The 25,260-nt window shown below is 49.3% G+C and overlaps 2 protein-coding genes across 2 annotated transcripts; both read right to left on the bottom strand.

The window, feature by feature from the left end:
- Window positions 1-7,474: 7,474 nt before the first annotated feature.
- On the bottom strand, window positions 7,475-15,661 carry GPN2 (GPN-loop GTPase 2). The gene is made up of 5 exons (XM_028113924.2): window positions 15,060-15,661; window positions 14,116-14,272; window positions 11,780-11,940; window positions 10,621-10,751; window positions 7,475-7,777 (listed from the first exon to the last, which is right to left on the bottom strand). The coding sequence occupies exons 1-5, from the start codon at window positions 15,468-15,470 to the stop codon at window positions 7,705-7,707; spliced, it is 933 nt and encodes a 310-aa protein (XP_027969725.1). The 5' UTR covers window positions 15,471-15,661; the 3' UTR covers window positions 7,475-7,704.
- A 191-nt stretch (window positions 15,662-15,852) lies between these two features.
- On the bottom strand, window positions 15,853-23,280 carry GPATCH3 (G-patch domain containing 3). The gene is made up of 7 exons (XM_028114048.2): window positions 22,827-23,280; window positions 20,472-20,893; window positions 18,808-18,982; window positions 18,436-18,495; window positions 17,572-17,693; window positions 17,328-17,455; window positions 15,853-16,599 (listed from the first exon to the last, which is right to left on the bottom strand). Exons 1-7 carry the CDS (start codon window positions 23,260-23,262, stop codon window positions 16,383-16,385), a joined length of 1,560 nt encoding a protein of 519 aa, XP_027969849.1. The 5' UTR covers window positions 23,263-23,280; the 3' UTR covers window positions 15,853-16,382.
- Between the last annotated feature and the right edge of the window lie 1,980 nt (window positions 23,281-25,260).

Below are 25,260 nucleotides of genomic sequence, written 5' to 3'. Positions count from 1 at the left end.
GCTGTTAATGGATACGGAATTTCTTTTGGGGTGATGCAATGTTCCAGATTCAGATAGCAGATATTGGGGCACCTGGCTGGCTCAGTCCAAAGAGTGTGCGACTCTTGATCTCAAGAGTTGTGAGTTCGAGCCCCACATGGTGTGTAGAGATTACTTAAATAAATAATAAATAAAAACTTAAAAAAAAACCCCAAGTGTTGATATTTGCACAACTTTGTGAATATACTAAAGACCACTAAACTACTCTTGAGGAGGATGAATTTTTTTTAATTCAGTTAACATATACTGTATTATTAGTTTCAGGGGTAGAATTTAGTGATTCATCAGTTGCTTATAACAACTCAGTGCTCATTACATCAAGTGCCCTCCTTCATGCTCATCACCCAATTGCGCCATCCCCTCATCCACCTCCCCCCTCCAGCAACCCTCAGTTGGTTTCCTATAGTTAAGAGTCTTCTATGGTTTGCTTCCTTCTCTGTTTTTATATTATTTTATTTTTTTCTTCCCTTCCCCTATGTTCATCTGTTTCTTAAATTTTACATATGAATGAAATCATATAGTATTTGTCTTTTGAGAAGGATGAGTTTTATGGCATGTGTATTTTATCTCAGTTTAAGTGTTTTCTCTCCAGTTTTCCAAATTTAAAAGCCCATCTTCAGGTCAGAACATGACTACCTGCCTCCCCTCTCCCTTTAACATGTATACAGAGCTTTGGAATGCTATCCTACCAACTCCTTTCATTTATATAGGGACATTTATTCAGTTATGATTTAAAATCTACTAGACTCTACCTCTGGGTTTGCACCTGTGTCCTGGGTCTATTTCTTATCTCTTCAGACAGCTTCCTAAAAATAGTAACTTTATCTCATGACTTTTCCTTTCTTGCTACAGTGACTTCAGCAAGATTTTTGTCCCGGACAGTGCTCAGAACTTAGTTTTATTTATTTATTAAAAAAATTTTTTTGTTGGGGCGCCTGGGTGGCTCAGTTGTTAAGCGTCTGCCTTCGGCTCAGGTCACGATCCCAGGGTCCTGGGATCGAGCCCCACATCGGGCTCCCTGCTCAGCGGGAAGCCTGCTTCTCCCTCTCCCGCTCCCCCTGCTTGTGTTCCCTCTCTCAGTGTTTCTCTCTGTCAAATAAATAAATAAAATCTTTAAAAAAAAAAGTGTTGCTGTTATTTAAGTAATCTCTACACTGTGTGTAGAGCTTACAACCTTGAAATCGAGGGCCGCATGCTCTACTGACTGAGCCAGCCAGGCGCCCCTCAGAACTTAGTTTTAAACCCATGGTCCCAAATGCCTGGAAACCAAGGTTGGTGCCAGACCTATTGTAGAAATGGAAATACAGCTGGTTCTGGGATGAGGCAGGGCTGTCTAGACAGAGATCGGGCTCACAAAGATTCAATAACCCCAGCCCTATCCTTCCTGTACTGTCAGAGTACCCCCCTCTCCCCAGGAAATAGAGGCTAAGGGCTTGCAAAGATCTTCCTCTCCCAAGAATTTGAGGGGTATGGGAAAAATCTACAACCTAAAATTTTCTCAAGAAGGTTTCTGCTCTTCTCACATATGTAGTTACTTCAGAGAGCAAAATGCAAATTGGCTGTGTAGATCCGCAGGAGTAGGAAATAAAGGGCAAGGCTTTGAACTAACCAGGCACCCTAGGGAGGCCAACTCACTGGGGTCAGGCAGGCCAGTGTGACTCCTTCCAGAAAGGCAAGATACTCCTACACACACATGTCCAGTGTCCAAATGTCCAGGGCCTTTTTGGATGCTTGCACCAAGATTGCCCGTCTGACCAACAGTGCCCCACTTTTTCTTCCTAGAGAACAGAGTACAGTAATAATAGCAGTTGGCATGACTGCCATGTGCCAGCCACTTGCATACCTTGGTCCTCACAGCAATCCATATCATCATCTTTGTTTTGCCTATGAAGAGACTGAGGCTCAGAGCAGCTAAATAACCTAATAACCAAGGTTATACAATTACTTATGTGTCTGGGGAGTGGAACGGGTCTAACTCCAAGGCCCATGATTTTTAAACTACAACAGCTGTTTCCAAATTGTGTTCAGAGGGTTCCCCATAAACTGCCACAGGGCAGGAGCCCAGCAGTCTGGGTTTCCCCTGTTCCCACACACATCAGCTAAAATAGCCACACATATGTCTGTTTTGTATACTGGAGTTTCATGAGTTAAAAATAAGTTTGAAAAGAACCGCATGATGTTATGCTGCCCTGCTTGTATCTTGGACTTTCTAAGAAACAAGACAGACTTCATCTAACGCCACCCAGGACCCAGCAGAAAGGAATTGTCTTCAATGAGAAAAGACTGTGTAGTGGGCCAATTTCCTGGCATTTTGACCAAGTTAAACTTTCCTTACCCTGGTTACATCCTTTGTTCCTTTTCTTCACCCTGTTCACAGGGCATTCCCCCCATCCCCTATCCTTGCTGTGGGGGAGGTGGGGGTAGGGAGGCAGGTTTCTGGAGAGTAGGTGCTGCTCCTCTCAGAACCCCCCTAGCCCCACCTACCCACTGAGTCAGGAGCCAGGAATGTCTGTGGGGGCAGCAGACAGGTATGTCACCCTGGGGGTGTCAGAGGCTGATTCATCTCTCATCTCCACCCAACCTTCTTACTGCTCTCTGGGAAATTTAACTCATTATCTGTCTAGAGATAAAAGAGGAAATTCCAGACTCTGAAAAGCACGGAGCCTTCAATCTGTGGCTAGGTATAATATTGAATACATCAGATTATGACATTCAAGCTGTATTTGTTAAAAGAGAAATACTCTTTTACCCCCACCTTCTTCCCCCAAATAAAGAGAATAAGAGAATACCCCCACAAATAAGAGAATACCCTCACCTTCTTCCCCCAAATAAAGTTAACCTGAAATATCCTAACTGTATAGGGGCTTGACGTTTAGCTCAGAATAGGCTACGCGACCACGGGTATGACTGAAGAGTTGGGAGAAGGGCGCCTGAGTGGCTCAGTTGGCTAAGCTAAGCGTCTGCCTTGGGCTCAGGTCATGATCTCAGGCTCCCTGCTCAGCGGGGAGTCTGCTTCTTCCTCTCCCTCTCCCCCTCAAGTAAATAAATAAAATCTTAAAAAAAAAAAAAGTTGGGAGAAATCTTACCCGTGTTCCAGTATTCCTTCTCCACTGTTTTGATCATTCCACGACTGTGAAGGCTTCGGGATTAATGCACGGAAAGAGGTGGGAATCCAGTGTGAAGGGGAGCGTAAGGGAACATTTCTTGATGCTGTATTTGCACAGCAAGCAGATATTCCCCCCACACATACACATACACACACACCCTTCCAATATCCAAATGTCCAGTACGTTTTTGGGAAAACCTGATTTCAGATTCTTGAAGCAAGATAGCTGCAGATTTATTTAGGAAAGGGGCTTCTCATTTCCCTCAACTGCTTCAAGGTTTTGGATGGGGAAAAAAAATCAAAACTTCGCTATGTATTCTGGTCCAGAGGATTTTACCAATACTCATATTTTCTCACCTCACTTGGGCTCCAAATCCCCAGCCCATCCCCTCATAGCTCCTCAGTCTCAGGCCACCTGGACATCTGGGGCTGCCTGAAGTTGGATCCTTAGCTGGAAATGAAGGACACAATGGGCTGGACATGAGGCGTATGGCTTTCCCCTCCCCTCAGCAGGCCTGATGCCACTGAAGTATGTGCTAATCCAGACTCTTTCTTCGAAAGGCTGAGGGCTCAACAGCCAGGGATGAGACAGAAGAAAAGTAAAGGGAAAGGAGTAGGGGCTACTCAGCTTGCTAGAGAATTTCCCTCCAGGATTCTGGGGTAGTTGGGCCTCCCTATTGCTTTCAAAAATTTTATTTATTTATTTTCAAAGATTTTATTTACTTGAGAGAGACAGAGAGAGCACAAGAGGGGGGAGCGGGAGAGGGAGAAGCAGACTCCCCGCTGAGCAGGGAGCCCGATGCGGGACTCCATGCGGGACTCGATCCCGGGACTCCAGGATCATGACCTGAGTCGAAGGCCGTCGCTTAACCAACTGAGCCACCCAGGCGCCCGCTTTCAAAAATTGTAAAAACAGGGTGGATCTTAGTAGTGCTGGGATGGGTCTGCCATCACTCCCCTCCCCTTCTCAGGAGCCCTGGGAAAGGAGAGAGAATCTCTGAGATAGACCTTCCCACAGACTCTAATGGGATCAGGCTTCCTTTCTGGAGGTGGGTGAGCATTTTGCTACTTCAGAAACAGCTGAGAGCAGACTGGCTGTGCTTCAGCTCTGTGGGTTTTAGGGCATCACTTTCACTCCTAAGCCTCTTTGTCTGGGCTGGAAGCCTGTCCAATTAGCTATGGCCTCTGGTAAGTTCCAAACAGTATCTTCCAATTTTGGGGGGAGGTCAGGTCCCCACTTCAGAGCCAGGAAATGCACATATCCTAACATCAGTGGTTAGCAGAGGTGACCAAGAAGGTCTCTTCTAAGGCACTCAGATGGTTTCCTCCTTCCAGAAGTTGGTCATAATTGCCAAGTGAGGTCTGGAAGTGAGAAGACGGCTTTCAGACAGTGCCTGGGAGATGCAAAGTGCTACTTTTCTGGAAGGCATTTTGGCAATATGAATCCAGAACCTGGGAAACATCAGCTGTTTCATTTCTACGACTTAATCATACGTTAAAAGTCAGAGACTCAAAGATTTGAGTACAAAGATGTAATCACAGCATTATTAACAAGAGCAAAAAATTGGTAATGACTTAGGCTAACCATGGGAGTCTGGACAGGTAACCAATGTCATAGCCTTACCATGGAATATTATCATGTAGACCTTAAACGGGTCTTTATGCTTTTAATTGCATGAAATAGGGTTAACTAATCTGCTTTTTTTAAAGCAGATTACAAGGCAAGCAGTACATATTCCACGCTCTTACAAATGCTATAGCTATCCCTCTGCACGTACAGGAAAATAAGACTGAAAGAAAAACACAAAGTGTATTCAACATTTGAATATAAAATTTTATTTTTCATGAAATGTGTCATTCTTTCCAGATAGCGTGTTCACATTTAAAAAAAAATACTTATTTGAGATAGAGATAGTGAGAGAGAACACTAGGGGGAAGGAGGGGGAGAAGCAGGCTCCCCACTGAGCAGGGAGCCTCACGTGGGGCTCGATCCCAGGACCCTGGGATCATGATCTGAGCCGAAGGCAGACGCTTAATGACTGAGCCACCCAGGCGCCCCGAAAAAAAATTTTTTTTTAAGATTTTATTTATTTGAGAGAGAGAGAAAATGAAAGATAGCACGAGAGGGAAGAGGGTCAGAGGGAGAAGCAGACTCCCTGCTGAGCAGGGAGCCCGACGTGGGACTCGATCCCGGGACTCCAGGATCATGACCTGAGCCGAAGGCAGTCGCCCAACCGAGCCACCCAGGCGCCCCGAAAAAGTTTTTTTTAAAGATTTACTTGTCAGAGAGAGAGAGTGAGCACAAGCAGGGGGAACAGCAGGGGAGGGAGAAGCGGGCTCCCCTCTGAGCAGGGAGCCCGATGCGGGGGCTCCATCCCAGGACCCTGGGATCATGACCTGAGCCAAAGGCAGATGTTTAACGGACTGAGCCGTCCAGGAGCCCCTACAAATATTTTTGATTATTCATATGTTATGGGATTATGGGTGACTTCATTTTCCAAGTCTTTTACTTTTCTATCAGGAAAGAAAAAAAATCTCAAGAATGGTTGCCCCATGCCAGCCAAATCGGAGGATGGTCTTTCTCATACCCCACATTTCATGCTGAACAGACAGACCCAGGTGTCTCTTCTTTTCTGCATTGTGCTGTCCCCACACCATGGCAGGGGAACAGAATCATTTTGCCATCACCAAAGATGAACAGAGCTCCATTTACCGGAGGAGAAAACAGCCCTGCTGTCACACCAAGGCCTGAAAATTAAGTTTTGGATGACTTCCATCTCTCCCCACTCCATGACTGCAGAGAATACTTCCTGAGAGGGCTTGGATACGAGGCCATAAAGTTCAAATGACACCTTCCTTCCAGCTGATTTGCTCTGGTGAGAGCCAGGGTGATGGGGTGAGCGTCAGAAGCCCTGACCACAGCTATTGGTACTATGGTCAAAAACAGCATCCACCCTCACACCCTACCTGATGAGGCATTTGTCCAGCAACCTGGGCGTCAGGATTCTTGGGCTCCAGGCCCCACCATTGACTCAGCCGTCCCCAGGCTGTGCCTCCTGGCCTCAGTTTCCCTGGCTTGCTCTGTTGATACTCCCCACCTACTGTAGGGTGTTAATAGGGGTGTGGTGCTTTGAACTTCTCAGATGAAAGCAGCTGGGGAAGCAGCACCTAGTTATTATCCCCGATATGGCCAGGCGTGGGAGTGGAGGTCGGCGGCTTTCATACTTACCCAGTTGGAGGAGCCTCCTCATCGCCCCTCACTCTTCTTCCTTCTGCTCTGACTCCCCAAATTGGGAAGCAAAGCCCAGTCGCCCCCATCTCAATGCCACTTCAGAACAGATTTTCCTAAGTTGAATTCTCCAACTGCCCAAACCACCAGTGACCTAGCGTCCCCCTGATTTATGATTCAGTAATATTCTACAGGTGTTTAAATTCTTCTTCCTGATGGGCTACAGATCCTGTGGGAGAAGGGCTGTGACTTTTCACCATCAAGAATTCACAATTAAGAAGTCAGCAAAGTGAACAATGAGACAGCCAGGCTGACCAAAGTTCAAACTCCTCATCTGTTGCCTCACTGTAAAATGAGCCTTCATAATATTCTATCTTGTCTCAATCTCCAGGAGTTGCTGTGAGAGCCACATGAGAAGCATGTTGTGTGGAAGTACTCTGTAAAATGCCAAGCCCTTCTCATGTGTTAACAGGACCAACTGTCTGCAAATAAGACTTCTGGCACAACTGCCATCTGTCCCCAGGCTGTGGCAGCAAAAAAAAAAAGAAAAGAAAAGAAAAGAAAAGAAAAGAAAAGAAAAAAAAGCCTGGGGTGCCACCTATTGGTCGAAAATGTGAATTGCATTCAACCAGTTGCAAGAAGAGCAAGAAGCAAACGCTATTCCAACTTCAAGCCATCTTCATTTTTGCCACACTCCTCATGATGTCATGTTATATACTTAATATTTTTCTTTAAATAACTCACTTTTTATAAACAATTTCAAAGTAAACTTTTAACCACTCGTATAAATGGAAAACTAGTTAACACTTGCCAAAAAGGAATACAACTGTAAAATAAATACCATGAAAATAAAACGTTCAGATCTGCTAGGAAGCTTTGCCTGTGAAAGCTCAAGCTTGAGTCTCACTCCTAAAACTGACAATTAACCAAACTGCACAACCAGAGACTGAGTGTCAGTCCTCTAGCACAACCCCATGCTTTGGGGGAAACACTGCCCCAGATAAAGAAACGGGACTCTTCTGAGGGAAGGCAACATTCCCTTGTTCTGCCTCAACTCTCTGGGCCTGGATGGTTGGAGAAAGTTTAGAAGTCACGAAAAGTAGAAAATAAACTCTTGTATTTGTAGCATATTCCATCATAGCCCAAGTGGGGCCAGCCCCGAATCCCCGGCAACAGCACCAAGAGCTCATGACCACGGAGGGGTTGGTGGGTGCTCTGCTCTGGTTGGAAAGACTGCTCTTGGATCTGCAGTCCACTGAGCTGTCCACTGTCACTGGGAGCTGCCACGTTCTCCAGTGCTGGGTTATGCCTCTTGTTCTCCAGCCTGCTGCTACAGCTGCATGGCTTCTTGCTCCACCGACTGGTCTGAGGGTTCCAGGTACTTCTCCTGGATGCCCAGGGTACTGAGGGAGGCCGTGTCAAGGTTGGGAGCATAGGCAAGGATGGGCACTGATCAGGGCAGGATCTGACCTCGACAGATGCTGGCTCTACAGTCATGTCTGGCTCCCATCCCTCTCCCTTTCTCACCATTATAGCTCCAGGCAACAGGAACCAATCGGGTCTGAGAAGCCCCTTCAAACATCCAAACCCAAATGCTCCCGTATTTGCCTCTTCCCACACTGCTGAGGCTCAAAGGACCAGAGAAGCACGAACCCTCCCGGCTGTGCTTGGGCACATGCTCTCCAGCCAGACCACTGGGGGGTTTAAATCCTGATTTTGCCACTTCCTTTCTTTTCCTCTGTAAAATGGAGTTGTTGTGAGGATCAAATTGAGACAATGAATACAAAATACCTAGTATGGCGCCTGGCACACAGCACGTTCGTAGTAAGGGTTTCTGACTTCTCTTCTGCCGTGGGAGGGAACTCAGGGAAGCACAAAGATAACAAATTTCCACTTGGGCTATTGGGTACCTTCTACCTCTCTCTGGAACAGCAGGGAAGTGGAACGGGAAGGATACAAATCAGATTCACAAAGGAAAACACTGCGATACTGCTGAGGACGCCCTGGGAGTCTGGCTGGCCTGAGGAGGAGATGGCCGTTGACCGTGGGAAGATGGCCACCATGGCTCTTCTACTAGATGACTCCAGTATCAGAAACTGAGATTCTACAACCAGGGAGACCGAGGTTTGAACTGTGCTTCTAACACATCCAGGGAGAAGGCCTTGCACCTGTCACTCTCAGAGCCCCAACTGCCTTGTCTGCAAGAAGGGACTGAATGAGGTTTAAACGAGATCCTGCAAGCAGGGTACGTAGTCCACCAAATGATGTTCAGGTTACAGACTTTCCTTCCCATCTCTTATGGATCCAGCCACCAAAATCCATCTCACCTCTACTCAAACTGACTTGGAACCTGCACCCCTTCCACTTCACTCTTCCTCAGGAGGTAATGCCTTGTTCCTGTGGAAGTCGGCCCTGAGGGTCACTCAGGATGAGTGGAATCCATCCTGCTTGACATGCAATAATCTCAAACTTGCCTTGTCTCCAACCTGACGTCCACATTCCTGAGCAGGGCACAAGAAACCCTGCATCTATCTGCCCATCCGTCTGGCCCTATCCCTGCTCCCAGGCAAAGCCCTGTCCTGCCCACAAGTCACGCTATTCTACTTGCAACCCCCCAGACGTACCTCAGCCTTGAACTGCCATGCCTCTGTATAAAATGTTCTCTCTGCCTTGAATTCCCTTTCCCTTTCCATCAGCCTGGCTGCCCCTCACTTTAAGATAATGCAACTCAAGTGCCGCCACCTCCATGAAGCTTTATCTACCCACTCATTGGCAGAGCTAACTTCCTCCTTCTCTGTACCAATCCTTAAATCATCTTCTACCTAGAGTGAAGCTGAACCTTAAGAGGATTAGGAGAGGTGGTAGAATCTAAAATCAGCACAAATGTGTAGATTAAAAAATATCCGTGAAAATTCCTCAAATCATCTATTAAAGAGTATGCACAGTCGGATAAATAGAATCCTGCACGGCAACGCGTACCAATGCATAACGTAATGCACCGCGTGCAAAAACTCACAGCACTGTTGGAACTGCCCCTTCTCTTTCTTGCTGAGCACACGCAGCTGATCTTGCCGACCGTAACTGCAAGTGTGAGGTAGCAACTCAACGCCTTCATCAAGCACTGAGCACTCTACTGCCACCATTTATAACATGTCTGTTTCCCTGGGAGCTTGGGAGCTTGGTTTCCCCCCTGTGAAAGGGCCTGACACAGACCCGTAAGTACGGGCTGGAATTCTCTTCCTCCATGCCAAGGACTCTGGAGCACCCCTGGTCTCCAGCATACTGTGTAGGTGTCAAATATCTGGAACTATCCTAGTGGGCCCGCATTTCCCTGTCCTGCCTCACAGGGGCCACCGTGACCTGACAGGCACCTACACACGACCCTAGGTCCACCCCAACGGTCACTAATCTGGCTCCAGTTCTGAAGGTCCAGCTGCCTCCCAGACAGCTCTGGCTGTCCCCACGGTCCCCTCCAACACAGCGCATCTGCCAGGGCCCATCCCTTCCACCCATGTGACAAACCTGCCCTCTCCTCTTCTTTTCTTGCCTCAGTGACCAACACAAGCAGCCACACCACTGTACTGGCCAGAACTGGGAGTTGAACTTCTGCTCTACCTCCAGTTATCCCATAACCATCCGGTCGGTGGGCCGTCTCCTTGTAGTATCCAAGTCACACCCTTCTTTCCATTCTCACTACTCATGTTTCATCTCTTCTCATCTACAGACTGTAAGCACTCTCCTGCCCCCACTCACATCCCTTAAATGCAATTTCTTCACTCAGAGGGGCTTTTAAAAAATGTATGCCTGATCACGTCACACCCTGCACAACCATACGATGCTGGTTCCCACTGCCCACCCACAAGCTGAGGGCCACCCACTCCTTAGCAGGGCACCCAGGCCCCCTGCTGCCTGCCTTCTACTGCCCCTGCCCCCCTACATCCCCTTTCCCTTTCCTAGTCAGGACGCCAAGCACATTGAGGCCCTCACATCTCTCCCAAATGACCACTGCCCTTTCAATACTCAGCATCTGTATTTGCTGCTCCTTCTAATCAGTATACCCTCCCTTGTCCTCAGATACAAGCAAAGCTGAAGGCTTCTAGGGGACCAGCCTCTGCGCCTGAGAGACAGTCACCAGGGAGCCCAACCGGCCATCATGGAAGTAGTCAGCCACAAGGGTAGATGTGGCCATTCCTGAGCCCCACGTCTCCCCCTTGGCTGTGGCCCAGAGACTAGAGAGCAAGGATACGAGGAGAAATGGAAGTCGGCTCCCACGGCGGCAGACATCATGGCCTCCAGGCTTCGCTGTTCTTGGACCCCAAAGCAGTAGCCATTGGCTTTATCCACAGCCTGCAGGACCCGCCGGATACTCTCCTTGTCCTGGCCAGGGAGGAGAGAGACAGCTTTGTGAGTGAAACAGAGGCGTGTGGAACTGAGGCTGTACCAAACCGCAAGCAGTCTCCAAACATTCCCCTCGACCTTGCCTCATGAAGCCTCTGGACGTGCAGCTTCTGCGCCTGGAGTAGCTCTACATGTCCCCGGAGGCATGGCTACATCCTAGCTTTCCTGTCCACCAACCCACCCAAATCGGAACAGATAAGCTCCTCTGTGCACACCCATGGTCCCCTGGGGCAATCCTATTACAGCTCTGATCCTACCAGCTTACTATTGACAAGTCATGAACTCATCTGCCTCCCCTATTTGACTTTATACCCCATGAGGTCAGGGACTTATTTGTCGAGGTAATCCTCAGGGCCTGGCACAGTCCTTAGTTGAGAGTAGGCACACCCAATAAATATGTATATAATCTATTTGCTCATTCTCAGAATAGTGATAAGAATAGTCTCTACGTCCCGTGATGGCAAGGAGAGATCAGAATAATGCATGTACAAGTCCTCAGCACAATGCCTAGCACAGAAAGTGCTCAGTAAGTGGTAGTTGTTATGATTAATATTGTAGGGTTCGATTTTCTCATTTTAGAGGAGAAAATTGTGGCATTAAATAGGGAACAGACAAGTTTGCTCATGTCCACACAGGGGCTGGGGACTACTTTGTCAAGTCAACAGGCAATTGCCCATCCTGAAGGAGGCTGAGAGACCTGTCTTTGGCCTTGGTCATGTCCCTTGCTGACGACTTTCTGAAATCACCCATTTTCACACTGATGAGGGAGCATGTGTTGAGACAACCTAGTGATACAGAATAAACAGGGCCAAAGTTTGGCCCACCCTCTTTACTGGAATCCTGCCCATGAGAGCCACTGGTCCTAAAACCAAGGGGACTGAATGATAGTTAGACCCAGGACAAAGACCCCTGTTTGACCCCTCAAAGCCTCTTTGTACCCTTGGCTTAGTGAGATCCCAGGTACTGTCAGAGCCTAGGCGAGGGCTAGGCCTCTTAGTTCCCAGTACCTGAATGTTGAGAGGGATGAAGGAGACCAGACTGTAGTCTTCAATGAGCTGCACCAGTTTCTCATTGAGCTGACGGTAGTGGCGGAAGAAAGGGTCAGAAGCCAGGTGGTCGAGCAGGTAGGAGAGGTCCAGGACCTCTGTGTAGTAGTCCAGGTTGAAAGCTAAGGAGAGAAATTGGTGTTTAGGAGCAGCTGATATGAGGCTAAAAGATCCAAGGACAGGGACCGTATTTCCTTTCTTTCTTCCTTTTATTTTCATTCATTCATTCAACAAATATTTGTTGAGGCAGTGAAATGAACTTACTCAGAAGAAAATACTTGGTTTTACCCATTGGCTCTGTCATTTACTAGCTAGACGGGACTGCTGTGAGGATTAAATGCTCTAAGTCCCAGGGTCTGGTACACACAAGCACTTGCTCCATGGTAGGAAATAATAAGATCGAATGTGTCCCGAGAACAGTGCTGGGTCCCTGCCACATGGAGTTCAGGGTCAGGTAGTCGGACCCCCAGGACCCGGCACATGCACTGTAAGGACTCTAGCAGGGCACTTCTGGTGTAAATCACTTTCCCTTTCTGCGCCAGCTCCTTCTGAATGTAAAATGAGGACACCAGACTAGATGACTCCAAGTTCTAGGAATGCAAACTTCCTCTAAGAGAAGGAAAGTGGGCCTCCCGGCACTGTCCATTTCTGCTGGAAAACTCGAGCACTCGGGTTACTCAACTGGTCCGTCCCAGAGCAAGCCAAGGCAATCATTAGGCTGTTGGATTGACTGACTCCCTCCCTACACCCAACGTGGGGCTCAAACTCACAATCCCAAAATCAAGAGTCACATGCTCCTCCAACTGAGCCAGCCAGGCGCCCCTCTGTCTCCTGTCTTCTAATCAGAAACTGTCACCCCTCTGCCTGCAAGGAATTATGGCCCGGGCATTCCTACAGACTTCCTGGATTGCCTGACAGGTACGTTCTTCCCCAGGAATTAAGCAATTGGAGCCAGGTGCACCTGGGTTTGGACTGCATCTCAGCTAATATACTAGCTGTGTGACTGACCTTGGGCTATTCATATAATGTCTCTGGGCCTCAATGGCCTCATCTGGTTTGCACATCAGTCTCTTATAAGGATGACTGGCAAGAGTCAGAGGCAGAAAGGTCAAGGATCACCACGTAGCCATCTGGGCTGGAGGCCATGAAGGTGGGCGGGGAGAGGGGCTTGGGAAGACTGTGGGCATAGATAAAATGGGGCTTCTGGGCCTACCAAGAGATGGACCAAGACTCTGGGCTGAGGCAGCCCCTCCAAGATGTTGACATCCCTCCCATGTCCTGACTGACAGCCAGCAGGCCTCCCTGGACAACGACCTGACACATCGTGATCCTAACAACATTTCTTCCTGTTCACTGCTGGTCATTTCAGCTTTTCTTCTCCAGGTTCCTTTGTGGCTGGAGATGCTATTTAGGGAACTGATGCCCCCAGCTCAGCGCACTAATTTTGCAGGAGTGCGGGCCATGAGGGCCCTAGGCAACTCCCCTGCCTCCTGCTTCTGCCTCAGTCTTTTGCACCCTGACAAAGGCACCTCCATCTGTCTATTAGCTCAGACAGAAACCTGAGAGTCATCCTTAATTCCTTGGTCTCCGTGCCCAATCCACTAGCAAACCCTATTTCTTGAGTGAGTTTTGGATCGATCTACTTCTCTCCATTCTCACTACCACTGTTTGGACTGCTGCAAAAACCTCCTCAGGGATTTCTGTTTGCATTCTTACCCGTTTCAATTAATTCTCCACGAAACAGCCACAATGACGTTCTTAATTCATGCTATGTCCTTGCTTAATATTCATCAATGGCTTTCTCTGGTGCTTCAACATTATAGGTTCTGGCCCCTGCCCACCTCTTTGACTTCATTTCCTACCACCCTTCCTCTGACTACTACCTCAGCTACCCTAGGCTTCCCCCCCCACCCTCACTTTTTCCTTTAACACAAAAAACTCTTTCCCTAAGGGCCTTTCCTCCTACTGGTCCCTCTGCCTAGAACAGTCCTGCCTTGCCTGACTGCTTCTCACCATTCGGGTCTCAGCTCAGATAGCGCTGCTCACTGAGTAGCAGTGCTACTCACTCCCAACCACTCATTTTGTTTTAATTCCTTTGCAGTACATATCACCAACTATATAGCTCTCTTGTCCCCCAAACCCAGAACGGTATCTGGCCCAGAGTGGCACAAAATAAACAGGCAGGAATCAGGACCTGCCTGTGGCTATGATCACCAACATGCATGGTCCCTGGAAGCAGCTCCCTTCAGCTGAGATCTGCGCCCTTCTCCTTGCCTGTCCAGAATAGGAGCTCTCACCCAGCTTCCCATAGTGCTCAATGAGGTCCATCTTGGAGAGGAGGTTGACATGGGGCAGCTCCACATGCAGCATGGTGGCCAGAGAAGTACACAGTACGGAAATGAACTTGGCCGGGTCTGTGCAGTAATGAGAATCCACCAGGTGGACAGCAGTCAGCTGGAAAGGGAGGAAGAGACAGGGTGAGTGGCCTGGGGAGGCAGGAAACATCACGGCCTATGTCTTTCCCCAAAGGCTGGGGACTCCTGAGGACAGACTGCAAGCCTTCCCCATTAGTGTCCTCCTGCTTCTGCTTCATTCTAATAGCGACACTCATTTCCTTCTGCCAGGAGATATGGAGCATTTTTCCTTACAAGATGCCTTGCACCGTGCCTCCCAGTGGGCAACTAGCTCAATTCTGACTGCATCTGACTCTGTTTCATTTACTTTTGCCCAGCAAGTCACAACAATAATCACCATACCGGGGCGCCTGGGTGGCTCAGTCGTTAAGCGTCTGCCTACGGCTCAGGTCATGATCCCGGGATCCTGGGATCGAGCCCCGCATCGGGCTCCCTGCTCGGCGGGAAGCCTGCTTCTCCCTCTCCCACTCCCCCTGCTTGTGTTCCCTCTCTGGCTGTGTCTCTCTCTGTCAAATAAATAAATAAAATCTTAAAAAAAAAAAATCACCATACCACTTTCTACATAACCCGTTCCATACTTCCAATAATCCCAAATTGGGTACTAGCACATCCATTCTGCAGATGAGAGAACTGAGACTCAGAGAGAGAAACTAACTTACCCAGGCCCACACAGCGAGTCAGGGGCAGAGCATGAATTCGAACTCACACCAGTTTTACTCCAAAGCAACTCGGCCCCTACCTCGCTGTGTGACATGGGGGCGTGGCATCTGTCCTCCCTGTCCCAGTTCCTCCATCTGCAAAAGGAGCCTTCTCGAACCAAGACGCACCCTGAGGTCCCACTGCGCCATCTGGGAGAAGATGCTGCGCAGGGCGCCGTGGTGCGTGCAGAGCTCCACCTGGCCCGGGCAGTCGAAGAGGAAGTAGTGGCCGCGGAGGGGCTCTAGCTTGGCCCGCAGCCAGTCCAGGTTGGCCTCCAGGTACTCCATGCAGTAGAGCAGGCCGCCGTTGGGCCCCAGCCGCAGCGCGTCCATCACGTCGCCCAGGCCCACCAGCTCTCCCACGTCCACGGCGCACTCGTACGGCAGCCCCTCGTTGGCCGGGTCCAGGTTCACCACCGCCACGCGCCGGCCCAGCGCGCGCAGGAACTCACTCATGCCCAGGCAGTACGTGGTCTTCCCCGAGCCGGGCGGGCCGATCACCGCCTGCCCAAAGGCCGTGGTCGTGGCGGCCCCCGCCATGGGCGGCACGCGGGCCCGTGCAGGGCAGATAAGCTCGGCAGACACACAAGCTGAGGGCGGCGGTGGATCTCGGGGGCTGGCGGCGACGCCCGGGCGTCCCCGGAGGAAGTGCAGGTACCTGGGCGGTGCAAGGGGACCAAATGGCCCGTTCCTAACCGGACCAGCACCCGACTTCCGGACGACGTCGGAAATGGCGGGGGCCCTGAGAGGAAGTCCCGCCCTCCCGATGGAGGCGCAGCTTGGCGTCTGGGGACGTGACGTGCAGAGCGTTTCTACCCGAGCGGGGGACTGCAGTCTGCGTGCGGCCCTGCGGTGGGGTGGGCAACTCTAACCCAGATTTTCCCGACCGTCCCCCGGCCCAAATTAGAAGATAAAAAGGGAACTCCGGTAGTAAACTTCTTTATTCTCCCGGTAGGTCGCAGACCCGGGCCACCTCCCGCCGGCCTTGCCGCTCCGGGTCCCAGCCAGTCAGGGGAGGAGGCGATGGAGCGCCCGCCCCAGGATCGTCTCTTACTAGCACCACGAGTCCTCCCCTCTTCCAGGTCCATTACCCCTTCTTTTTGACCTTTATAGCGACCCCCCCCCCCGCCAAAGAACTTTGTGCTGAGAACTCCAGTCAATACCGCTGTTCAAGGTACTGGGCGAGGCAACACGGGCAAGCCCAAACAGGGGCTGGGGATGGGAAACCAATGAGAGGTCATTAAGCCCTAATATTAAAAGAGGAGGCTAGGGGGCTTTGGGGAAACTGCCCTTGAGGTAGAGAGCCAGAAGGCAAGTTCAGAATAAAGCACCCTGAACAAGCTGCACAGATTGCTGTTCCCAAAGTTCTTTAGGCTGTGGTGGGAGATAAGGCCAAGGCAGTGGGCTGCCACTGTGCAGTTATGAGTGATACTGAGGAAGGCCTCAAAACTGTCACTCAGGCTCTGAGGGGGTGTCCAAGGCACAGCTGGAACTCCTCACAAAGGCCACGTCTGGCCGAAACTTCATGCTGGTGGGTGGCTGGCGTCGGAGCAGCGACTCCCCTTGATCTTGAGGTAGGGGCTCATCATAGATGGTGGAGATGAGCCCCAAGCCAGTTCCACGGAGCCTCTTCAGTTGCCCAAATGGCTGTAGCTTCTCTCCGTGGTACCTGCATTAAAAAGAGCTCACAGTGAGAGGACTGCTCTCAATCAAACTCTTTAATAGGTTGGGAAAGGACAGAGAAGCAGCTCTCACATGTCTGGTTTGTCCCAAAGACAGAGCCTTTAAATCTGGATCTTTGCTTTTCAGCCTCCTTATCTATTCACTGACAGTGCCAGCAACCTGGGGCCTCACACACTGCTTTCATTTTATTTATTTATTTATTTAAGATTTTATTTATTTATTTGACAGAGAGAAACACAGTGAGAGAGGGACACAAGCAGGGGGAGTGGGAGAGGGAGAAGCAGGCTTCCCGCGGAGCAGGGAGCCCGATGTGGGGCTCAGTCCCAGGACCCTGGGACCATGACCTGAGCCGAAGGCGGACGTTTAACGACTGAGCCACCCAGGCGCCCCTCATTGCTTTCATTTTAAATAGTACACAGAGTTTAGAACAACTGTCAGCAAACTGTGACTTACAAGCACTCCCTAACGGCAATCATCAAGTCCAAACTCCTCAGACCAGGGGGTATGACTCCCCCAAAGATTAGTGATCCTGTTAAGCCTTAGGGCTTGGTCCAAAAAAATAGTGCCAGACCTACCTTTTCCTTCTAATTCTGCTTTGAAGTTCATCCTCTAGGAGTCTCTAGCACCCATCCCAAAATCAGAGGGAAGGGGGAAACCAGGGTACAGATGAAAGGCTAGCTGGGTCTCCCAGGGAAGTCCCTTGGTCATACTCACCCCAATCCACGCTTGCATCTAGGGTGCTGGCCATCACTATCCAGGGCCTCAGGCACCCCTGAACACTGACTGCCCAGACCCTGGCCCTCAGCCCAGCCCTGCCGCTCCATCACCCTCCGTCCAATGCCCTGTGCAGGGAAGAGAGAAGACTCAAGAGTATGGGGTTCCTTGTGTGTGTGGGGGGGGGGTTGGAATGGGGATAGAGAAGGAAAAGAGGGGTCAATGGGCTAGGCACAGTGCTTACCTTGGTGTAGCGCTCAAAGGTGCCCACTTGGCATTTGATCACAGAGCTGTCCTCCTGGCCATCACGGAGTCTCCGTTCCAGACGCATTTGGATAGAGTCTCGGGCATCCTTGTCTCCACCATCTGAGGAAGCAGAGCTCAGTTTGCAGAAGGGTCTCTCAGCAGAAAGGGGGGAAAAATCAGATTTCTAGGCCCTCCTCACAATATTTACATGTTCATCTTTAGGGTGTTTTATTAATTTTTAAAAAATTTTTATTTAACAGAGAGAGCACGAGCAGGGGGGAGAGGTAGAGGGAAAGGGACAAGTAGACTCCCCGCTGAACAGGGAGCCCGACTCCGGACTCGATCCCAGGACCCCGGGATCATGACCTGAGCTGAAGGCAGACACTCAAATGACTGAGCCACTCAGGCGCCCCTGGTGTTTTAGTATTTTATTATTATTGGAGTAGGGACCCTGGCTTTCCCAGATGAGGAAACTGGTTACAGAGAAGTCACAGAGCCAAAAGATGAGAAGTGGAATTAGAACCCAGGTCTTTCCCTCCCACCCTCCCCTCACCCAGGTCATTTTTGACTCCAGAATCTAAACTCCTAACCAGAGCCTGAGCTCCTGGCCCTCCCATTCTACCAGGGCCTGCCCACCAGAACCAGAGCCCCCCAAAGGCTGACTCCACGAAAAAAAGGAAAAAGGCTCTGCCCACAACCAGCAGTTGATGCACACAAGTGGAGATGTTTGAAGAGAGGAACCCTCTCAGTGGCCGACCCCAAGGGAACTGGTCCCATCTCTGCTAAGCAGGCCTGGTAAAGTGTCACTGCAAGGCCAGAGGACCAGCTCCCCCTCCCCATACTGCAAGCCCTGGCCCAGTACCTGTGTCGTAGTACACACTCATGTCCACGTCCCAGTCATCGGCTGTCTGTTCATCAAAGTCTGCAGAGAAGTCAAACAGAGTCAGCAAAGGACTCACAGTTCTGTTGAGAGTTAAATCTAAACTAAGACCTATGTTCTAGAACTTGGGGCTTTTCATTGTATTTTTAAATCTTTCCTGGGGGGGTCATTTTTTCTCCACTCCACTGATCCCCCACCCCTAAAAAGGATGACTGGTCTCTCACACAAGCAAGGTAAGCCTCTTTGCTAGCCCTTTATTTGGCCTCACTGCCAAAGAACCCACCATGTGGAATGGAGAACCCTGACCCAATGCACCAGGGATCACTCCTGCCCTGGTCTGGGTGCCAGCATTACCTCCTTCTTCCTCCTGCCAGAACTGGGCGTCTGTGTAGAACACCAGGCCGGAGCCGCCTTTCTCCCACTTGAGCTCAATCTCCTCCTCAAAGAGCCGCTCAGTGATGCGCTCCTGCCCGGTCACATCTTCATGCAGTGCTTCATGACGCTCCCACTCTTCACCCCGGTCGTCATCCTTGGAGAAGGTGAGGAGAGGTGACCTGTCTGTCCAGCCTCCTGACCTCATGCCCGCATGGAGGGCAGCTCAGGGCCGAGGAAGCCCGTGAGCCAGGCCCTCAGCTCCATTCTTCCAAATTTCTCTTAGAAGCAGCACATATTTGGCCCTAGAGGGCTTGCCCAACACATCTCTCCATCGGCCTTCCCCAAAGCCTGACTCCCTCTTAACCTCTGCGCTTCTGGCCATGTTGTTTCCCCTGCTGGAAATATCTGCCCTCCTCTCCTACCACCTTCTCTTCTTCAACTGGTAAATCCTCATCCCTCAAGTTCTACAGTCCTACACGAAGCCCCCACACAGAGGCCCACAGCACTCTTGCTGGTCTCCGAACTCCTCACTTTGGAGGTAATCGGTACACACTGTTTAGGCCTCCACACATTATGTCATAAAGAAAGAGGGGTAACAACTAAGACAACCTATTGTCTACTGTGTCAGGCCTTTCTCATAACTTAGCTCCTTTGATCACCCCAACAACACTGTGAGGTGAGTACCAACATTCCCGTTCTACAAATGAGGAGACCTGGGTTCAGAGGAGTAAAGTGATTTGCCCAAAATAATACACCAAGAGAGTGGCAGAGCCAGCATTCAAACCCAGGTTGCCATACCATACAGCCTTTCCAGATGCTGATTCTCTCTCTTCAGGGAGATTTAAGGCTCTTTCAAGGCAGGAAATGGATCTTGGAATGTCTCTGGAATCCTGCACTAGCCTGTGTGTACAACTACCTGTCTAGACTTGCAGAATGATAGGATGACTCCTGGCTTGAAATCTTGGGGGTCCCTGTCTTAGTTAAACTCCCAAGAGGCCTCAGGAGCCACTGCTGCAGAACAGGTGCTGGGGAACAGTCCAGACGGTACTACACTAAGGATGTGGTACAGATGTCAGCAACTCTGGGCTGGCAGCTTTGAAGACACAGATGAATTATTTTTTTACCCAGAGTATGCACACACAGAAAAGTTTCTCCAAAATCACACCTCTCCTGATTTTATGGATGAACAACCAAATTCGGAGAAAGAGGAAAAAGAAATGTCTATTTCATTGATAAAATTAGAGTGGGAGCTAGTGTCCAAGCCACAGACTCAAGGTCAGAAAATAGAGATGACTTCTCAGTCACGTAATGAAAGCACACAGAGGTTAGACAAGCAGCAAAGGGGGCCAAGTTCACATCCCACCTATGAAAAGGACGCTCCTCACATTCCTTCTAAGAGAATGCAAAGACGACCCCTTCGAGAATCTTCTGATAAAAACTCTGGCCCCTCTCCTCAAAGAAGTGCGTATTTGCACACGCAAATGCAGTTTTATATTCAACGACAGGGAGTTCTAACTCTCTGGAACCCTCCTGAGAAGCCTGCACGTTTAGAACTATTGTAATACACAACCGAAGAGTGATAGTATTAATGCTTTAGCCTCTCGTAAGCTGCCAGCAAAGACAGGGTAGCTCACTGTACTCACATCATCTGAGTGTGACTCTTCCTCCTCCTTTTCCCCTTCCTCCTCTGGCTCTCCATGGGAGCTGGCTGGTATGTCTGCGAGGCAGGTGCCTTGGGGTATTTCTTCACCTTCAGCCGTGTACACAAGCTCTTCCTGCTCCACAGTCTCTGAGTCCTCATACTTGAACGGTACATTGCCGTAGCGCCGGGAAGAACCTGTCTTGGGGAACTGGAGTTGCAGCTGGGTGATGATGCGAGGGGGTAGGCGGCAGGCCCGGATCAACTCCAAAAAGACTCGCAGAGGAGTCCCCACATTCCCATTGGGCATCAGCACTGGTGGGTTCAGCTCTGGCAGTTGCCTCAGATCGGCCAGAGTGAAGGCTTCACTCTTAGCTTTCCGACTATGCAGCTCCTTCCGGGTTTTGAAAGGAAAGGAGCCCAAACCTTGGAAAGGAAAGGAAAAAATGGCTCTTGAAATCTAGAAGCCTCCAGCAACACTTGAGCCAGAAATTGGTTCAACTCTTTTGGCCTAATGCTGTTCCTCCCTTTCACACTTCTCCAGAGTAACTTCCTCCATTTCCTGACCAGAACCACCTAATAATTTCATGCCATTTCTCATCACCCCAGCTGAGCACATGAGTTTCTTTCAGATCTGGTTCCCGTTGACTTTCTGATTCTCAAATGCCACCGACCCCCACTCCCTGCACATCCTCATACCATGTGCTTCATCCACACCAAACAATTTAACATGCCCTGAAAGTTCCATGGGCTTTCACCATCTGTCTGTGTCTGCAAATGCCATTTACTTTGAACACCGTTCCTTCCTACAAACTCCTGTTTCTCTTTCAGATCCAGATGAAAAGCCACATTTCCTGATCCCTCTAGGGGATCAGTTTCTTCCTCCTGTCATCTCGCAGCACTTGGTAATAAAGAGCATGGGCTCTGGGGCAATGTGCCTGGGTTTGTACTGTGCCTCTCCCACTTCTTAGCTCTGTAACCTTGAGCAGGTAACATAACTTCTGTATCCCTCAGTATCCTCACTTATAAAATGGGTAACAATAGCTCCTACCTTATAGGATTGTTGCAAGGAGTCAATAGGAAAATGAAAGGCTTAGAACAGTGCCTAGTAAGTACACAGGAAGTGCTCAGTAAACAATTATAATGGCATCTCGGGCGCCTGGGTGGCTCAGTTGGTTAAGCGACTGCCTTCAGCTCAGGTCATGATCCCGGAGTCCTGGGATCGAGTCCCACATCAGGCTCCTGGCTCAGCGGGGAGCCTGCTTCTCCCTCTGACCCTCTCCCCTCTCACGCTGTTTCTCTCTCTCAAATAAATCAATAAAATCTTTAAAAAAAATTATAATGGCATCTCTGTGACAATTACCTTTTTACAAATCTGTCTTCCTCTCTGAATCCTGAGCACAGGCTGTGTCTAACTGTTCTCTGCACAGCTGCTAGAGTCACACTAAGTGCAGCATATAAGCTTGATTTGTTGAATGAATGAATGAGAGGACTCTGCAGTGTTTCCTGTTCCCCCATCAAAGTGATTTCCCATGAAAATGGGAGCTGTCCAGAGAAAAGAGATTGTCTTTTCATTTGCGTCTTGCCAAGACAGGGCTGGATAGGAAGCAACGAAGAATGTGATAAAGACAGACAATAAGGGGCACCTGGGTGGCTCAGTCACTAAGTGTCTGCCTTCGGCTCAGGTCATGATCCCAGGATCCTGGGATCGAGCCCCGCATCGGGCTCCCTGCTCCGCGGGAAGCCTCCTTCTCCCTTTCCCAGTTCCCCTGCTTGTGTTCCCTCTCTTGCTATGTCTCTGTCAAATAAATAAATAAAATCTTAAAAAAAAAAAAGACACTAAGTGACGCCTGGGTGTCTAAGTCAGTTAAGCGTCTGCCTTCCGCTAGGGTTGTGATCTCGGGGTCCTGGGATGGAGTCCCGTATCAGGCTCCTTGATCGGCAGGGAGCCTGCTTCTCCCTCTGCTTGCCACTCCCCTTGCTTATGTGCGCGCGCGCTCTCTCTCTCACAAATAAATAAATAAATAAAATCTTAAAAAAGACAATAAGAGGATTAGAAATCTCATTTCCTTTTCTTCCTTCCGTGTCAGTGGAATATCAACCCCTCAGATTGAGAAAAGGGTCTCAGAAGGAATCTAATAAATTGGAAAATGAAGTTTCATCCCATCAGGCCTCTTCCCGTTATTTCCACTCTAAGTTAGACTAACATGCAGTTGAGCCTGAAACTGATCAGAACTGACCTAAAACTCTCAATTAAGAGTCTGATAATCAGAGACCTGACTTATCCCCGTCATCCCTCAGGAAAGGGGTCTCCGTTCCAGGGCCGGTAGGCTCAGTCTATTATCTTTCCCACCCGTACCTGACGCCTCAGTAGGTAGCCGCAGTCTGCGGATGAAACAACGACCGGGCAACCAAGTCCCCTGAGAATCCAGCCATCTGCGGCCCGAGTACATGCGAAGAAGCTGTTGAGCTTGAGCTGCCCCCCGTACCGAAATGACGCAGCAGCAGGTGCGGGTCTGGACGGGAGCAGAGTCCGGAGTGGAGAGAGCGTGGGCATCGGTGGCCGAAGTCTGGGCGAGGTCCTGGCCCACAGGAATTAGGGCAGAGTCGGGAGCAGCCTTGGAGGGAGCCCGCTCAGGCCGATGCCGGTAGTGGAAACACAGGAAGCCACAGCCGGGCTGTTCTCGGAACTGGCTAAAGTAGCTCCGGAGCTGGGCCGACCGCAAACCCGCGGGGATACCGCTCACTATTAAATAGACTGTCGCCTCCTCCTCCGCCTCGCTGGGCACCGCCATCTTGGATTGTCACGTGATCCGCTGGGACCAACTCTCGCGAGAATAGCGCAAGCCTTGCGGAGGCCGCTGCTACGCAATGTAGAGTAATCCGCGATTAGTGCGCCGGGTTGTGGTGGAGCCGCTGAGAAGGTATGGGGTAAGTCGTTCGGGTCGCTCCCCGGCAGAGAGAAGCCGACGATGATGAGAACACTCACCTGAGAAATGGGTTTTACAGATCTCTTTCATAAGGCTTTAGTGATGATAAAATTAGAAGCCTGCGGGAGGTGCAGTTTTTAAGATTTTTGGTTTTTGGGGATTTCCCGCACCTAATCACAGCTTTCTCCTTCACAGCCTTTTCGGTTCATTCACTTATTCTTCCAAAGCATATTCATGCCCTTCCACAAATCTCTAAGGAAAAGATAAGCCAATTGAAAAGTGGACTGAAGACACTTCACAGAAAAGAAACATCGAATTAACAATGAAAGAGCCTCAATTTCATTGATAATCAAGGAAATGCAGTGAGACCCACTTAACATCCATCAGACTGGCAAAAATTTTAAATCCTCAAGTGTCGGTGACAGTGTAAACAACTGGATCTCCCATACACCACTGAGGAGTGTAAACTAGTACAACCACTCTGGAAAACAATTTGCCATTACCCAGTAGAAGTGAAGCTACTCATATCCTTTGACCCAGCAATTCCACTACTATGTATATATACTTAAAAGAAATTCTTGCATATGTCTCTATTGACAATGTTAAGCTTCACCCAGCCCTGTGATCCTGGAAAAGAGTGAAGGTTAAGAAACCCCATTCCCACCCTTTTGTGTCCTGGAACACAGCTTACTGCAAAGAAACACGCTTCCTTTTATGACTTAGATAAAACCCATGGGTGCCCCCCTTGTTTACCTATGTCAAGGCTAGCAACAGGCTCCAAATTCCAATTCTTTGCCTTGTAAACGCTTAGATGAACTGCTTGTCCCCACTGATCAATCAGAACAAAATGCTTGTTAACCAAACTTTGGTTAAGCTTCTCTCCTTTCCCCGGGTCCCTGAACTTTGCCTCCCTCTCCCACCCCCCAAGTTTGCGCCAGCGCACAACCCCTCCTGAGAATAGGCTGGCTTCAGGGTAAAACATTTTCTGATCTACTGTCCCATCATGCCACTCCTGGCACTTCCTCACACCCAGTTCTTTCTAGCCTTGTTTACTTTTCCCTCTGAATGATGAACTCCTTTTGCCTAACCCTTGAAGGTAGATCTCATGGTCCCATTGCAATAGCTTCTTTCTCCCTTGCAATAGTTCCTTTCCTCTCTTGCAATAATCATTTAAAATGAAGTCCCTCTTTGGGACGCCTGGGTGGCTCAGTCGTTAAGTGTCTGCCTTCGGCTCAGGTCATGATCCCAGGGTCCTGGGATTGAGCCCCGCATCGGGCTCCCTGCTCAGCGGGGAGTCTGCTTCTCCCTCTCCCACTTCCCCCCTCTCGTGCTCTCTCTTTCTCACTCTCTCTGAAATAAAGTAAAATAAAATCTTAAAAAATATATATAAAAAATAAAGTAAAATGAAGTCCCTCTTTACTGAGTCCAGATTTGTTTTTTATTTGACAATATATATGAATATTCATAGCTGCAGTGTTTGTAAGAGCAAAAAATTGGCATTTAATACTATTAAGCAGGTATATGATGTTGAGGGGATATAAACAAGTCAGAAAACAGAATTATCTATATGAAAAGTTCAAAAATACAAAAATGTTTCTTAGGGATACATAAGTAAGTATGCATTAAAATAATAAAGAAAAGGAAATGATTAACCCCAAATTCAGGGTAATCATTACCTTTAGGGGGAGGTGATAGATTTAGAAAGGGACTTCAAAGTTGATGGGACATGATGAGGGTTCATTGTACTCCTATTCTTTACACTTAATATATTTTATAAATGCTTAGAGCACAGCTCTTGATAAACGTTAGCTGGTTATTGTTTAGTAGCCACCCAGGACGACCCACCTGGAATGAGTGATTCCC

Source organism: Eumetopias jubatus, unplaced genomic scaffold, assembly GCF_037043125.1.
Source record: "Eumetopias jubatus isolate StellerSeaLion01/CBP00866 unplaced genomic scaffold, mEumJub1_p1.0 scaffold_4, whole genome shotgun sequence".
Lineage (NCBI taxonomy): Eukaryota > Metazoa > Chordata > Mammalia > Carnivora > Otariidae > Eumetopias > Eumetopias jubatus.
The sequence above is the reverse complement of the archived record's forward strand: the minus strand, read 5'-3'. Positions and strand labels throughout refer to the sequence as shown.